At 34.6% G+C, this 17,481-nt stretch overlaps 1 protein-coding gene across 5 annotated transcripts; it reads left to right on the forward strand.

The window, feature by feature from the left end:
- The first annotated feature begins 211 nt into the window (after positions 1 to 211).
- LOC139990738 (maltase A2) lies at positions 212 to 17,459 on the forward strand. Of its 5 annotated transcripts, none has more exons than XM_072010220.1 (8): positions 212 to 348; positions 4,082 to 4,185; positions 5,825 to 6,035; positions 9,222 to 9,376; positions 13,261 to 13,454; positions 14,058 to 15,075; positions 15,567 to 15,835; positions 16,113 to 17,459. In XM_072010220.1, the coding sequence occupies exons 2-8, from the start codon at positions 4,084 to 4,086 to the stop codon at positions 16,336 to 16,338; spliced, it is 2,175 nt and encodes a 724-aa protein (XP_071866321.1). In that variant the 5' UTR covers positions 212 to 348; positions 4,082 to 4,083; the 3' UTR covers positions 16,339 to 17,459. The 5 variants fall into 5 exon arrangements, with proteins under 5 accessions (XP_071866321.1, XP_071866314.1, XP_071866328.1 ...); XM_072010213.1 differs by lacking the exon at positions 212 to 348 and adding an exon at positions 1,358 to 1,728; XM_072010227.1 differs by lacking the exon at positions 212 to 348 and adding an exon at positions 1,358 to 1,728 and having other exon boundaries at positions 13,273 to 13,454.
- The last annotated feature ends 22 nt before the right edge of the window (positions 17,460 to 17,481 follow it).

Below are 17,481 nucleotides of genomic sequence, written 5' to 3' on the forward strand. Positions count from 1 at the left end.
TTTATTACAAATTCTAATTAAATTATCGACATATTGTCGATAATGTAGTTTCCATAGCTTTTAACCTCACTATTGACTAAGCACAGGATATTAGGACGTCACATTAAATGAGATTACACGTCTCGTATTCTGAAATACCGACGTCGAAAAAAACCAGAATGCTCCTCTCGCCCTCTACAATTTATAACATCGCGTCGACTGTAATTAGTTCGTTCGAACGCGCTCCGTTTATTCAAACAAAACTTTAGTTAGTGCTTGATTAAATATACTTCTGGTCACTGAATTTATTTAGCTGAACGTGAACTACTATTGCATAAACAAGAACTCGTAAGCAGTAAGGACATAAGGGTAATTATTTACAAAGCGGACAACTACACCGGTTTCAATAACCTTAAAATATGTTGTCAAGGTCAATATTCTGAACAACTTTTTTTATATGTACCGTCGCTCGACTGTAGTTTCTGAGATATTTGCAAATGTTTTTATTACGATGGCAGTATAAGTTTGATAATCGAACAATCGCTTTTTTCAATATCACGATTAAAGTGCTCCTAATTTCGAATAACGATGATATAATATAAAGGTTAACATACAAATTGACCAAGACTAACTAAACTTTTGTTTGAAGTAATGGATCACGTTCAAACGAACTAATTACAACCGTCGCGCCGCGATGTTATAAATAGAAAACTCTGATCATTTCCGTGGTCGGTATTTCAGAATGTGAGACACGATATCTTATAGTACTCTCATTTAATGTCGCGTCTATCCTGTACTTAATCGATAGATATGGCCACAGACGAGATCCGATCGGTACTGTCATGCGCGATATTATCCTCATCTAAATACTATCGGTAAATAGTAAGATAATAAAATAAACAACGTGCATGAATGTTAACATGTTTAAAGGGGCCACAGAGGAAATTTAGAAAAACTAATATTGTTAAAATTATTCGTAATTTTAATGTCATATTATTAACAACTTATAGAGTTATCTCACTATTTAAACAATTTCTTCTTATAAACATTACTATTACATTTATCATATACAAAATGCATCACATTTATGAATTATAAACGAAACAGTTTACAATAGCTTTTCTCCTATTCTTTAATTCTCTGGATCGATAATAATTTTCCGTATTTCTTATACGTAATTCTTTATCTATAAAGTTTATGAAATTGAAACGAATGTTGGAGTTCTAAGCTAATTTTTTAAACAATCTTACTGCACCGTCGATTGTTGTTAAAACGATATAACATCGAGGTTATTGAGCTTCTAACCATCACAGTTGATACGATGAATTGCATGTATGTCATCGACAAGAGCGCAGACTCGAGGAGGGCGCGAACGTCTCGGTCAGAAAAGTGAGAGACCACGGGACTAAACGGAACGAAACGGTGTTGCTAAATATACTACGCGGAGGCACGCGATTCTCTTTACGGCTGGGGACTGCAGGATGGTCATCAACATCCGAAGCCACAGACATTATCTTCGGTAGTGATTTTGTTGTCCTTGTTTCGTTGGTAGGTTTCTCGGTAGTGGAAAATCGCACACGTAGACAAAGTGAGTCGTGGCGTATCAAACGTATTGAGATACCGACCGGTCTCGAAAGAAATCTCTTGTTAGTTTTGTGATTCCTCGGGGGTGAAGATTTCTCGAGGACGGTTCTATATGTGTTTAGGTGTTCTGCCGATGCCGTCTTGTGGTAACCGGCTGTATTACAGGTAAATTAGATAAATTTGAATTTTTTTGGATAATTCGTAATTCTTATCGATACAGTAGGTGACTTAGAATTACTCGTTATGTTAATAATGATGTTCCGAATGATCTCGTTATTGAATGTATAGTGATGGTGTTGGTGATAGAAGGTGTGATTGCGCAAGTAGTTGCTTTTTTCTATGAGAAGTAATAACTTTATGTAATTATTAGACTACGGCTGTTTATGCATTTATGGAAAGTTTAAACGTATAAATATATACAGGATGCTCGTAATATGCAAAAATCTATAACTATAATAAGATATAAAAATATATATAACAAAATAAAAATATATTATTTGAAGAAAGTGAAACAAATTTGTTTTCAAACGTCTGTTTCTTGAAACAAGCTACCATTACTTTAATTATTGGTATCCATGAGGATACGATAAGTTTACATATACATGCACGGTTTAACAATAGTTGATAAACGCAATAACGTTTCGCGTTTTCGACTGTTGCATTGTTTGTACAACATCGTAGTAGCAGCTGCAATACAAAATTATCTTCGATTTATTTGTAACTGCTATTACGTGTTCATAGAAGATGAACATAAAAGTCTTGCACGTGTATAAATGTTTATTTTGTAATTAGTTCGTTACAAACTAAATTAGCACAGAATCAACGTGACTGTTGTCTTTTATTCTTAGAACTACGTTAACAAACAGGGAAAGCATAAACGTTCAAATTAACGTATCGTTTAAAGGTACTACGTGACCAATTGTATCACCAAATTTCACCAGATCAAATTCGATAGATTTTTTCCCTATTTCACAATTAGTTCACTGTTATTTAGCTCTATTCTCTAACAGTGTTTGCATGTGTATAATAACTTCAATAATTAGACATATTCTTTTTCCTCAAATCGACAAGAATTTATAAATACATTTTCATGACTTTTAATTTTTAAGTATATTTGTCTTATTATCCCTAGAGATTACTAGATTGCACTTAATTTACATTACACGTAAAATATGGTGCTTTTTATATGTAACAACTAGGTTAGGTGATGTTTATGCAAATTCATATTTTTACGGACTAAATAAAAAACACGAAATCCAAATAGAGATTCGTTTCATTCTCAAATATTATCATTAAACTGCGAATTTTTATGCATATTCGTTTGTTTACTAAGACAATCGTACCAGAGATTTATTTCGTCTACTAAATATCATAACTATTACACTAAATTATTATTTTATGCATTTTTATATATTACGTGCATTACGTGCGTTTTTAAACCTTGAAATTTTTTCATTCATAAATACTCGTAATGCAACGGTAATAAACGTTTCGGTAATCCTTTTTATCGTAGTAAAGTCAAGGTCAGCTTGAGTTCGTTAAAATCACGATATTTTCATCGCATTGTAAGGACTGTATCAAGGCGAACTCTGACAAAGTACTACTTTCACGTCTTTCAATTTGTCATAAACGCGTCACGATCCGCGTATCGATCTATTACGACGATAATTACAACATTTCGATAATTTCGACATTTCTTATATCTTTTCATATTACGTTCATTTAAGCGCATTTTTACAGATTTAAAGTTTAGGATAAATGCATAAACATCCCACGTCCGGTAATGACCATAGCCATACTGTAATGTTTCTACGATAAACTAACTTGGTCTGAACCGAACAAGCGCTGTGACATGACGTAAGAACAGTCTCGAAAGAGCGTGACAACGAAACAATGACGAATCCCGAGAATCGTTTGGACAGCCCTTTTCAACGATCCCGTTTAATGGATTAGGGGAAGAAATCGTAGCTCGGTCAACGCGTGCTTCATAGAATTTTTCGATCAATAGTCGACGCACTTTGCCAGTCGGCGCGCCGCGTGCTTCGTAAATATGACGACCGAGGATTGCGTTTCGTTCGAGCGTATTATGTGTCATATACTTACCAGTGTGTAACTCGCACTTACACTCGCGAATACGTCCACGTAAAGATCGTATTTCATCGTAGAACGCGCAGCTGTAATTTCGTTCGTTAATCTGCAGTCGGGTAGCAACTCAAGCGGACAAAAATGCCACTTGGCATTTTTTTTTTTATTTCCAACGTGCTTATGTAATGGTTTTAATTCGACGATAGAGTGTACTCTTTAAGCAGGATAGAATGAAGACGGGAATAAAATCGTGATGTATGAAATTGCGAGCGAATAGCAAAGGGAAGAGAAATAAGAAATAGGACAGAAATAAAACCGAAGCGTTTCGATGTTTTATCGAAAGAACGATTCGATATATGTGTATCCGCCTGCTGTTCGGCGTCGAACATAGTTTGAGAATATAAAACAAATTAGATTTTTCTACATTCGACAGACATGAATATCCAGAAGCCTGAGGGTCTTTTGTCGGTGGTTTTACCAATTGAACTTGCGTCATCGCCGAGTTCGCGGCAGCTCATTATAAGTCAGGACCAACAGGTGTGTTCGACACAAATAACGTAGCTTTATTCTTTCGTTCTTCTGTTTCTTTGTGTTTTCTCACGCTACATGTATATATATTTAGCTACGTTTAATAGCATGTGGTTTCCAAGACTCCTTTAACTCGCTAGATTAACATCTAAGATATAAGTTCTAGCTGTTAAAGTAGACACTTTGCAATTACGAGTAATTTGTACTTAACGCTTCAGTTAATCTCGATAAGATAAGTTCACGTGCTTTGTTTTAAAAATGTCTACGATATTTATATCATAGTGTGATCATGATCTTTTATTTTAATCTTTGTTTTCTAGATGATAGGTATATTGCTTAGATACCGACATTGATTTCAGATAAGCGATAGGAGTAACAAGCGAGTAGTACGTATTGAGTTTCAACGTAGAATATTGGTTGTTTTAAATTACATTAAAAGTCATATATTATATGCGAAATATTTTTCGTTTAGTTAACAAATTCTTTATTCGCTTAAAATTCGAGCAACGCGTTTTCCGCAAGTATTTGCTTCTAAACGAGCTTACCTTTTTCACGAATGACATTAACTCTGTGTGCACATGAAACTAAAAATTAATAAAGTGCGATTGGACAGGGGATAAATCCTGAAAATACGATTACAGTAATATTTGTTGAATATACCTGATGATAATACTAGAGATTATAATGGAAACAGTGACTGATCTGATGAGTAATACGCTATATTCGTTTGTGTAATCCATAAGATGATTCTTATTGATAGATACCATCTTCCTTCAGTCGTGGCGTATCAGACCTACGATAATATTATTACGAGCTTACCGCTTGTTCGTGTAGATGATTCCAGAAATCATGTATATTGGCCCAGCCTAATTTAGAAAGTACAGCGTATACGATTTATGAAGAATAAATGTGAAAACCATACCGAAGAGAGATCATAACAAGATATTACATTCTACGGTAAATTGAGATTGTACTTAATTGAAATTAAAATTAATCTTGAAAATTACATTTAAAATTAACAAAGTAACGTAGAGAAGAGTAACTTAAGAGGCGAGTAATATTTAGCGATACAACTTATCTGGAAAATTTGGTAAATATAATGGAATTCGTGGCATTCTTCAACGACGAAGGAGAGAGAGAGAGGGAGAGAGGGAGAGAGAGAGAAAGGAAGTTTCGTTATTTAATCAATTAAATATACTAATATGATAACATAATAGTACTAATATTATTAATACCATTCGTAATTACAATATGAAATTCATATATATGTATATAATTACTATAATAATATAAAAAATATTATAATAGAATCATCGATCCATCCATTTCACCGTACAACAATAACACGCATTAAAAAAATTATAAAATTTCTTCTAGGCAAATATATTTAATGTCGTGTCCAAAAATCGTACTTAAACATACATACGCATGATTCGATTCGTACATATACTTTTATCGCTCATCTGGTTCATTGTTTTGTCTTTTGAAATGCAGCAAATCTATCTTGCTATTTCGTTTGGAAGAAAGACGGCCGTTTCGCTATTTTATCCTTCAAACGATATTATTTAAATGGTAAAAATAATCTACGAGGAAACCTGTTGGAAAGAAAAATGATATAACACATATCGAACGCTTGTTATTTTACTAGGAAGAAGAGGCGTCGGATTGTCCGCTTTTAACTCCTAGCCCACCGGCCACGCAACCAAACAATGCCTTGGAAATCAACACCATTTTCGCTTCTTCGGAAGGAAAACCCGTGGAATCGATTCCTCCACCAACGCTTGAAAATATTAATAAGGAGGATGGGCTTAACGAGTTCATGAATATAGTGAACAGCTCGAGTAGAGCACTGAACGATGGTAGGTTTCTGTTGGTAATTGGCATATTTTCGATGTAATCGTAAAATTAACAATATTAATCGCATGTGTTTCGTGTTTTACTATGATATTATCTAGTATCGAGTTGTAATCTCTCGTATCTTAAGAATCAATCCAGGAATTTTTGACCGCTTTGGTTGTTCCCGTTTTGTGATAGACGATTTGTTAACAAACGTTAACGTTAAACACGGTCTGATTCAGCTATACGTAATAATTAATTTTTATTAGTTCCGTAATTAACGAAGTATTTCTTTTATCGAAGTATTGAATGTACTATGAATGTGTTATGAACGTATTATAAATATATTATGGATATAATTATATAAAAGAATTATAATTATAAAATTATAAATTGTAATTATATAAAAAATTATATAAAAAAACTAAAATAATTAGTCGCTTTGTATATAATTTTCGAAAGATGAAATAATTGACGTATCTAACTTTGTATTGAGTTTAAATGGTTATAATGAAAGTTTATCTTAATATAGCGTATAAGTGAAATGTTTTTTTTTTTCCTTTTAACATAAAGCAAAATCTATACATAATCTTAACGTCATAATCTATTAAAAGATACACTTATGGCTTTTTGTACGCGTAATATTTGAACAAATATATGAAAAGCCATCGAGTAACGAAGTCCAAGGACCAATATAGTTAATAAGAGAGGAAAAAGAAAGATCAGTCGTAACGCGTTCGAAGTTCCACCGTCTATGGTAGATTAACGCTAAATGAAACGAATAAAATTACAAAATTGTAATTTAAGCAATTTTATTTCCTTTCGTGTTCGAACAGGATTATTTCCATAAAAAACAATTAACACGTAACGTTGTGTATTATACTTAAATCACGTGATTACAATCATTGAAATAATACTGTCCGAAGCATTTTACGATTAATTTAGACACAGTAAACGTCTAACACTCGAATTGATAAAAATAATATATCACGATCGAAATTAATAAAATTGAAAGTATCGCTCCACTTTGATAAATTAAAAATTTAGCTTTTAGTGTTCGAAGTAATATCGGAATAAACTGCTGGTGTCAGAGAGGAATAAAAATAGACTGATAAAACCTGTCTTTCCGAGCTCAATATTCAAAAAATCGTTAGAAAGCACGTGGGTGGTAGATATTTTGGTTATGAAGTTCAGGCCTAGAATTTCTAATTTCGAACAGACTTCGTACAAGAGTCGCGTTTACCTCGTTTTCCAAAGTTTGAACCCTAATTTGTCGATCTGATGGATTTGATCTATTTATCTCAACAACCACTAAATAATATTACCGAACTGAAAAATCTAGGCAGCTTTCCGTGTCACTTTGATTTGTATACCCATTTCTTATGTCCGTGCATTTTTCATTTTAGTGGTTGTTTCGAGTCAATCTTTACAGCATTATACAGATAATTTATCGATTTTCCAAGCCCGTTCTGTTTGCTTGTGATAGTTAGTGTAGTAAAATCGCTTATATCATTTAATAACTTTGGACAGAGTATCCAGTTTAATGAAAGACTCGCGGCTTTTGAACGTTTTTATAGTTTCAGAAATATCGTCGGAGATTAGATATGGCAATTTCTACGAAATAAATGCGCGTTATGCGTATATCGTCTACGTTTAATTCGTCGAAATATCTTTTAGGAAAAAATATTTATTCCTCGCTATTGTTTAAAAAAAATGATCTTCGTCAAAATGTTCCCCGCCAATTAGGGTTGATGACGATGTTTCCGTCTTTTTAATTTCTACAGGGTAATACTATTATCATGGAAAGATCAAGTTACGTTGAGAAAATTATAATCCTCGCCTCTTGTTGCTTTTTTCACTATAAATACTTTAATCAACCGCTTACAACGTAATATCGTGCAATTACTCGGTAGCAGAACAGTCCAATGAAAAATATTAGGAATTTTAAGCAAATATATGTTTTGTTCCTTGGCTTCTTAATATATTCCTACCTTTTGTTCTTGTGAATAAAACCACACGATTATTTTTAACAAAATTAACGTTCACTTTTATCCAGATAGAGTCACGATTTACAGCTGTACATATAGGTACTTGTTTATCCTAATAATTTTTCAATATTATATTACTTCATTTTTATTATTTTCACCCCACTGTAATTATCACCTATGTAATAATTATCACCTGTGTAATAATTTCGTCGAAGAACAAATTTCAAAAAACCACTAGAAGCAAAAGTTACGAATCCTATGCTACCCGACTATGGAGAAAGGCAATGTGGTTTAAATGGTGAATTTGTGGCAAATCGATATACCTTTCACAGTTTCAGCCGTATTTTATACTTCGCGTATTCTCTGCATATTTGTACGAGAATGGCATAGATAGATAGAACTATAGTCACAGTGAACAATGGGAATAAAATAAAATATCAAACAGTACTCGTACGCATATACGCGTTAAATTACGCGTATTCAAATCACGTACGTCCGTAAATAGGAAAATAATATAAACATTTAAGAAATCTTATAAAGTTACAAAAAGTTTAATAAACAGCTAATAGAACGATTGCAACGTACTTTCAAAACATTTTCCGCGTGTCGCTGATTGAAAACCTGTCTTAAACGATACTACTTGACGATGTATATCGACTTTTCTGTTTGTATCAATTACGTTTCGTCTAAATGTCACTAATTTTTTCTAACGCAATACGATATTACACCTTGGCCACGTGTTTGCACTATCGGGATGCACATCGTTCACGACTAGTCAAACTTAGAAAATACTCGTTTCACGCTTTTCCGCGGTTACTGTCTGGTGAAATTGAACAAAATCATTGCCGGCTCTCCCCTATCGAGCAACGCGAAACGCGCAAGTACTTAGATGCTTGTCACTCTCGAGGATCTTATATAATGGACCCGTTGATATACACGGCACTTAAGCCGACGATAAAATGTCTTTAACGGGATCCGGTTTCAATTGGAGCGATAAATTAATCGTAACGAAGTCTGGCCGTAACAATAGCCGAGGATCGACGCGTGCTTCGACGTCGATTCTGTCTGGTCGACGAACAGCGATCGTTGATGATTGGATCATCTCGGACAATTAGGAAACTCAAAGCCGCGAAACTTTTCAAGTTCGATACGCGATCCAGGTCGGGCGCGCGCGATCGGTCGTCGTAAGACAATTTTTTTTTTTTTTTTGTTTTTTTGAAGATCGTGAATTAATTGCAGAACCAAGTTCGCGGGATCCGATGGTGGAATCGACGACCAGCGGAAGCAGCAGCGACACAAACGAACCCGTTTGTGCACAGCTATTGACGCAATTGAACACAGCCTATCAACATCTTGCACCCGATGCTCAAGCACTGGTAAGCAGCGTTTTATGGAAATTTACTTGTTCATGAAATTTTTTTGCAGCGTCGATGAGAGACAGTGTACCGCGAGATGAACTTGACAGAACAGATATAGCGTGGTCGTGGAAAAGCGTAGGCGTTGTTATTCTTGTCCAATTGTCTAGAGTCTAGACGTTACGTGTCTATAACACCTAAAATGGATATTTACATACGGTGTATACGCGTCTTTCGGTGAATTTGAAATTATTTATTTAAGAAATTATATTATTATCGTAATGTTGTTATTTACTTAAAGAATCATATTATCGATATTGTTGTTTACATTTACGAAGGTCTATTAATAATATCGTTTAAGTTTAAGAATAGATGTTGGAACATCTTTGCATAATTTGAGGCTTGATTTTGTCAAATTTGATACTGTATACGAGTGTTAGTACGATATACTTGTTTCGCTATATTTGTTCTATCAGCGATACCACTGTTGACATACATATACGTACAATAATTATCTATGATATTTTCTTTTTCTTTCTAACTCTCTGTTAGTTCGACGAACACCTTTCTTTTATATCAGTACGCGCTTTAATAATTCTTCTCGATTTAAGAGAAAGGTATTTCGTAACAGCTATATTTGTGTATTGTATGATATTTATATTTTCGAATTTCCATTGACGGGAAGCAAGTTCGTTACGCGAAAGGATCTATTGAAGTATCTTGCGTATGGCTCGGTACACGGAAAGATGAACGTGATGAAATGCAACGTCGAGCCAGCAGAGAGTTAATTATATTACCGCAATACATATACGTTGCGACCGACTGTGTACTCTTACGCTTTTTGCATATTTATGGATTGCACAGTGTAATAAATCGTTAAGTTTCTGTACATCCTCACTGTGAATAATTTGGGTAGCGTAAGTGCGTTATCTAATAAAAATCCTCGATAAAAATCGTGCGAAATCATCGTTACTGGCTTCTTGTCATTTGTAAACGTCTAACAGCAGAGTTGCGTACGATCGTTCGTCATTTGTTAACTTTTATGACTTTGTTTATTCGCTTTTGTGCAATGCACGCTTTGTTTTGGCCACGGCCGATCACCTGTTCCATCTTTGTTCTAATCATGCCAAGTTCAATTTCATCTGCGCGTCTCGTACTTTTATTTTATTTTTGGTACACGTCACTGTATTTGTCTTCACCGCACCGACTCGTAATTAAACACTCTTTCATTCATCGATTGCAACTTCTGCTCCATTCACCGTACAAACATTATTAGAAGATCAATAATTTTTATCGTCGTATCGTATATCAATAGAGATCACGAGATTATCGGATTATCAGTGAATTGTTATACATATGAATTGGTAAATAAATTTTAACATATCTTAATATCGTTCGTTGTAATAAAAAGATTCTAATAGCTGTCACGTTCGTCCCTAAAAATCCAATTTATTATATGTGTGTGTGTGCATGCGTATGTATGTGAAGATTTATAAGAGTCTTTAAATATTTATTCCTTGTACGAGCAACTGTCTTGTGAATGATAAATGACAAATACGAAAGTTTGTTTTTTATGAAATATATATGAAGTTCTTTTATTTTTTCTTTAAACGAGACGCATAAAAAATGTATAAGAGCATCGCAGAGTGTCGAACAGAAAATTTTCCTTTCTCGTTTCTTAGACGATTTTCATGGATTTTGATTCTCCTTATGCACCTCGAGCTTCCTAATCTAATCAACTGCGCATTTGAAAATAATCGTTCGTCTCTTGTTACATGCACACGGAAACACATTTTTTGTTTAACTAACTGAGTATCGTTACCATAAAGATTACTTTAAAAACTTAAAAATTCTAAATGCTCCAATATGTTACGCAATATCTGCTATCTACTATAAAGATTATTTTTGTAATTAAACATTCCTAGTCGCGCCACTATTTTATTTATCGAAAGTTTCATTTTCAATAATAATACAACGAAAGGAAAAGATTATTGAAAGACGAGATACGAATGAATAAATAAAGGCGAAACTGTGATACACGTAAAAAGGTGTAAATCTTGAACCTGACTATATCGTTTGGCTTCCACGGTAGGATTATAATTATGGATACCATAAGCGATAGGGTCTATAGTTGGTGAAACCGATACCGTAAGCCCTTTAATGAACTTTTAAGCGATGTGAAAATCGACGCTCTTCTTTACTGAATGGTCGATATCGAGCGTCTCACGCAAAAGGGAAATTAACCTATTTACATCTTTTTCATTCAAGCTCACCCTTCTATGTGTATCTTCTTTTCACGCTTCGTTTAATCTAATATTTATACGGTGTTCATAACAATAGTATACCTGGTTTGTTGACTTATTCTTTTTATAGGATCCTTTATGGTTCTTATGAAATTGTTACAGAACCATTTATGACATTGTAAGAATTTATAGGCAAGCAGAAAATCTACCGTGAAAATGAAAAATAACGCACTCTCCAGGTGTTGCATAAAGCATTTAGATTATGTAATTTCTCAGAAAATATCGTATATTTAACCCACTGTCGCTGGTCGCTTGATCCGCGTTTATATGTCAGAGTAAATATTAAAAAATATTGTCTTTAAAAAAGAACTTTATCAGCATTTCATATAGAACGGATTTGCTATAATTTCGTACCAATTAAAATTCTATTTATTAGATAATTTCATATTTTTTTCTTTGAATATTGACGTGCAAGTTTTGTATTCGGCATACTTTGGTCAATTTGGCACATAAAAACACTAGTTTGCCAAACGTTGTTAACGCAATACGTTTGTCGCAATATGTCCATTTGCGTTCGATAAATCTTTACTACAGAAAAAGAAAGTGTATATCGTACGAAAAACACGTACCATATCTCTACCGATGTACGTTGACGCGTAATAATTCAGCCCGATGCTAGCAAGATTCTAAGATTCTATCGATTAGTGTCATATATGTAATTGCTTGGGACATTGTTGACACATTAATTGTCCCATTTCCGACTGAAAAGCAATTCATCAAGGCATTGCATTAGCTCTGGCACGCCTGATATATTCAAAGACTCGCTATTATAGAAACAAACTATTTAAAGAACCTATGATATATTCCTTGGAGTAATCGAAAATTTAGGATCCTTGACATTGTCATATATGATGTTAGATAAGTTTGGCATACGCAACGTCTTCGCGTTATGAATACTAGGAACCGCAGAAGATTCACACGTACGGAACAGCGTTTGCAATAAATAAATTGCACGCTTTTAGCAACGTAAAAGCTTATTACGAAAAATTCAAGATCTTAATCGATTTCAATGGAATTATGATATATATAAGCTATATCGACATTGCGTTTTAATTAGCGGTATAAAAGATCCTTAGATCCTTTACGAAACGCCAATCAAATCTGTATTTTCCTTTTCTTCTGTACAACTTTCGCGTCGCAAGCGATTTCTACTCAGAAACAGCTCGATCAAGGTACAAATATTGCAAAGCAATAATTAAAAGCTACGTGTTTTATTTTTATATCTACGTGTTCGCCAATGTTATCGTTCCAACCGAACATACGTATCACTTCGCTCAACGTCGATAGTAATTCTGAAATTTATGCTCCGCTGAATGGCAAATCTAAAACAAAGGGATACGAATATACGAGACATTGAAAACACTTCAGAATGGCCCAGATCGTTGCCCTGGCACGATGCTAGTTGCATTTCGATATCGATGTACAATCACGCTAATGGCGATGGTACAGCCAACCAAAACAGAACTGGTATCGCTCTGTTGGTCAATTTGGACGTTTGGTCGTGGTGGAGGGAATCGTGGCGATCTACCTGTGTCTATCCCATGTCACTAATCGCTTGCCTGCTTTCTAACACCCTTAAGAACCTAGACTGTAACTGTTTAGTTTTACAATCAGGAGAATGGAGGAAAGCCACCGTTGGTCGGGATACAGCTGATGGTACCGAAACCGTCGAAGGATTATCGCTTCATGAAATGGAACTGGCCGCTCATACGGAAAACTTGCTTCTGGTCCCTGATGTCGGTGCTGGCTGCATGCATAGCGCTCGTCATTGGTGTAATCGTCACAATGCCGAAGAAGTACGTATGTATACATATATGTACATACATATGCGAAGAACAGGAGGCAAAAATACGACAAGACCGTTTCTTTTAATTAGCGAAATACCGCGACTGACTTTTTTTCTCGAATTTTTAAAGACCGAGCTGTTGTAATTTGTTAAAGGAAGTTTTTTTTTTAAATTTAATTCCTTTTAATCTCCATTCTCTTCTTAATTCTTATCTATAAATTTCTAATTAATTCCGTAGCTTTGCGGTTCGTAGCCATCGTGGATATCGAAAGTAGCTTTCTATTCGTGCAAACGTTCGTTTAAAACTTTTGTCGAATTCAAAAATGTAAAGTTTTTAAAGATGACTGGAATTTCTAAACTGGATATGTTTAATACTATGACTATAGTAAAAGTGTATTTCGATTGTCAATAACCGAGGACGAAAAATATTTTTTATCCAGACTAAGAAATATATATACATATGTATGTATGTAGCAGGCATTTTCTACTTGTCCACTTCTGCATGAATATAGTTCTCGATACTCGATTATTTCATTTATTCGCGAACATACTGCTCTACTAAAAATTTAGATAACCGGAGTAATCTGTAAAAAGTCGTTTTATATTTCCACAGGTGCGACCCTCCAGTTCAATGGTGGCAAGGTAGCGTCTTCTACGAAATATTCCCCGCATCGTTCCAAGATTCCTCGAAAGTAGGTGACGGTATCGGGGATCTTCGAGGCATAACGATGCGTTTGGATTATTTAAAGAAATTAGGCGTACGTGGGATCCGGTTAAATTCGATCTTCCCAGCAGCACACTATCCTGAATATTACACAAACATCGAGAACCTGACAGACCTCAATAAAGAATTAGGAACATTGGATGATTTCGCCGTGCTTGTGCACGAGACTCATCGTCGAAACATGAGCCTCGTTCTAGATCTGCCGCTGTATCCCTTTGTAAAGTCTTTGTATAACGAAACTGTGCCCTCTGAGAAGCCGAATAAAACAGACAAAGCCGTACGTGAGAGAAGAGACGTTACCGAAACGACGATTCTGCAGGAGGTAACACCGACGACACCTTCCATGTCGCTGCAAGCGATTCGCGAAGCACTGTCCTCGGTGCCACCTTCTCTGGATACCCCGCAGCGTGATCCGCTCACGTCGAAACACGTGAAAAACGTGTTAGAGAACGGCAACGTGACAGGGGCTATAAAAGTTTGGTTGCAAAGGGGAGTCGATGGATTTTACTTGAAAGGACTGGAACATTACGTGGACGAAAGTTCCTTTGCTAGTAGCTTGAAACACTGGAAGTCCATCGTAGGTTCTCAGAGAATACTTATTTGTCACGTGGACGCTTTGAACGCTGCCAAATTGGTTGCAGCGAAAAACTCTATTTTAATGAATATGGATCTTGTGGATGTTACGTTGCGCGTGGCGAATGGCACGAAAGAGATCAAGAGCCAAGTAGAGCATATTACAAAAGGTGTGTTGTTTAAAAAGCCGGGTTATCCTTGGATACACTGGTCCATAGGTGGCGTGGACTTGAAACGAATAGCTTCTACCATTAGCGTGAAGAATGCTACCCATGCTATGACTTTGTTAGGCATGATGCTTCCGGGAACGTCCAGTATATTCTACGGTGACGAGGTACAAATTTAGATATAATATGAGCGTAGTAACTGTAATATGTGCCGATAAGATGTTTTTAAAAAGTCCGGGAACTTGGAGAAGCGTATATTATTTCTTAAAAATAACTAAATATACAAAACAACTATAAAGGATAAGTCTCATTTTCGTTGCTTATGGGACAATTTTACGAATATGTTGTCGCGTAATCTTACGTTATGAAACTTGTACTTTCACTGGCGATTAGACATGAACGTTCTTCATACTCTTGATAATTGAAAAGATATTTTCTGTCGTAATATCAAAATATCGAAAATATTACAATTTTATTGTCTTAGCAGGTTCTTTTTGTTCTTAGCTATTTTATCTTAAGACTTTTTTTGTTTTTTAATCATGAAACAACATTAAAATCAATCGTATCTTTTTCTCTGCGATCTTCCTACAATATGATAATGCTTGATAATCTTGACCGATTTTAAACGACGATTTTTACAAATCTGATTAATGTTTAGATAGGTATGTTGGACTGTGAATGCAAAGATCATAAGGATCTTGCTCACGTGCACAACTTAGCTCCTATGTATTGGGAGGAAATCGGCGGTTCTGAGATTAAGTTTACATCCGGCGGTGTCACGGCTTGGCTTCCGGAATCTAGGAAACCCTCGGAGACTAGCTTGACTGGAACCATCGCGAAAATGGCATCTCTCAGATCGGATACTACGCCAATTTATGTTAAAGCGGTGCTAAAGGAGAATCAGGTGCTGGCAAACTGTAATATTAGGTAAAATTAATTTTATAATCAAAATTTTAATGTAATTTTTCAAATTTTATGTATTAAATCCGAATCAGTTGAATATCTTTTGTTCCGTCTATATTATTTATAGAAAATGATTTTCTTATAAAGTTGTTCAGGAAATTTCAACGAGCGCTGAAATTTACAATGTACTTTTTAATTATAATTTTACTTAATTTTAATTATAATTCTACTCTTTAATTTACAATGTAATAATCATACAATGTAAACAGATTTTCTGATATAAAATTCTTTCTTCTCACAGGTATGCAGAAGATGAGATGATCGTGGTAGAACGATGGTATCCACGACGAAACTCTTACGTGTTTTTAGCGAATCTGGGCAACCAAACGCAAACAAAGGATTTATCCTTCCTTTATTACGGTGGTCATGTGGTAGTCGGACCATCGTATAGATTAAACAAAGACGTATATTTTAAAGAACTTATCGTACCTCCGGGAGAAGCTTTCGTTATAAAGCTTGATAAATGAATATTTGTTACTGAATTAAAGATCGATGCAACGTTCATTTTATATGTACGATCAAGATTTTAGCGTCTTTGATTAATATGATCAGCGTGAATTTGTGATATTTTATTTGGAGGATATCGTTGACGTTGCGAACGTTGTACAACGAATGTTTAGATATGTTTAGAAAGTTCCTATTAATAAATAAATCGATTAGGAACCATAGTGTCCAACAAAGGAAGAGCGATTTGGCGAAAAAATAAATGGGGTATATATGGCGTGGAAAGGAAGAAAAAAAAAAAAGAGAGAAGTTTGTACGGTCTCAACGATTACATATACATACACGGGTAAAATGTGCTTAGACACAAAATCAAAAGCTCACGATAAAAATCAAATCCTATATTGTTAACTTTAATCTGGTTGATGATAATGAAGAAGCACAACGAAACGATTGCGCATTTCACATTCCAAAAAAAGACAGATCATTTCACGTTTGCCTGTGTTCATTTTAATGATCAACGTCTAGGACGAGATTACTTCGCTGATTTGTATATCTTTTAATCATTTTGATAATAAAGCCAAAGATGCTTGCGGTTCGATTGATTATATTCTCAGTCATAAGGCGAATTCGATATTAAAGTTGATTGATATACTTCGTATCTCGCAGATTATAGGAAATTTATTCGTGTCACTGGGTACGATTTTAAATTTTTAGATCGATCTAAAATATAGCTAATATTTTTATATAACGAATTTTATCGCGTGCAAAGAATTGTTCGCAACGTGTAATTTTCACTTCTTTTATAATCATTTTGGTACTAATCGTGTGATACTTTATCGATGCGTAAATTTAAACGATGCTGACGCAGAAACAATCCTTTTTTGTATTCTTATTCAACATTATTTGACACGTCATGTGTTCTCGTGACATGAATTTTATAAATTACACGTGACTTTATGTAAACGTATAATTCGATCGAACACGAATATTCCGATAAAAATTTCGTAATAGTATGTATTATGAAGGAAATACGATATTTGTTATCTATAGTGTATCCTATGTATTCAAATTTTTACTTTAACAAAGTTCGATTTTGATGTGGATATTAATATTCGAAAATAAAACAGAAAATTTTATCTCATAATTTTTTAATTTTGTTAATTAAT

This window comes from Bombus fervidus, chromosome 1 (assembly GCF_041682495.2).
Source record: "Bombus fervidus isolate BK054 chromosome 1, iyBomFerv1, whole genome shotgun sequence".
Taxonomy (NCBI): Eukaryota; Metazoa; Arthropoda; class Insecta; order Hymenoptera; family Apidae; genus Bombus; species Bombus fervidus.

Excerpts from the sequence above, each read along its gene's own strand:
- LOC139990738 (XM_072010220.1), top strand. The coding sequence starts at position 4,084 with ATGAATATCCAGAAGCCTGAGGGTCTTTTGTCGGTGGTTTTACCAATT. Across the intron at positions 4,186-5,824 it reads TTATAAGTCAGGACCAACAG|GAAGAAGAGGCGTCGGATTG; the intron begins GTGTGTTCGACA and ends TTATTTTACTAG. Across the intron at positions 6,036-9,221 it reads GAGTAGAGCACTGAACGATG|ATCGTGAATTAATTGCAGAA; the intron begins GTAGGTTTCTGT and ends GTTTTTTTGAAG.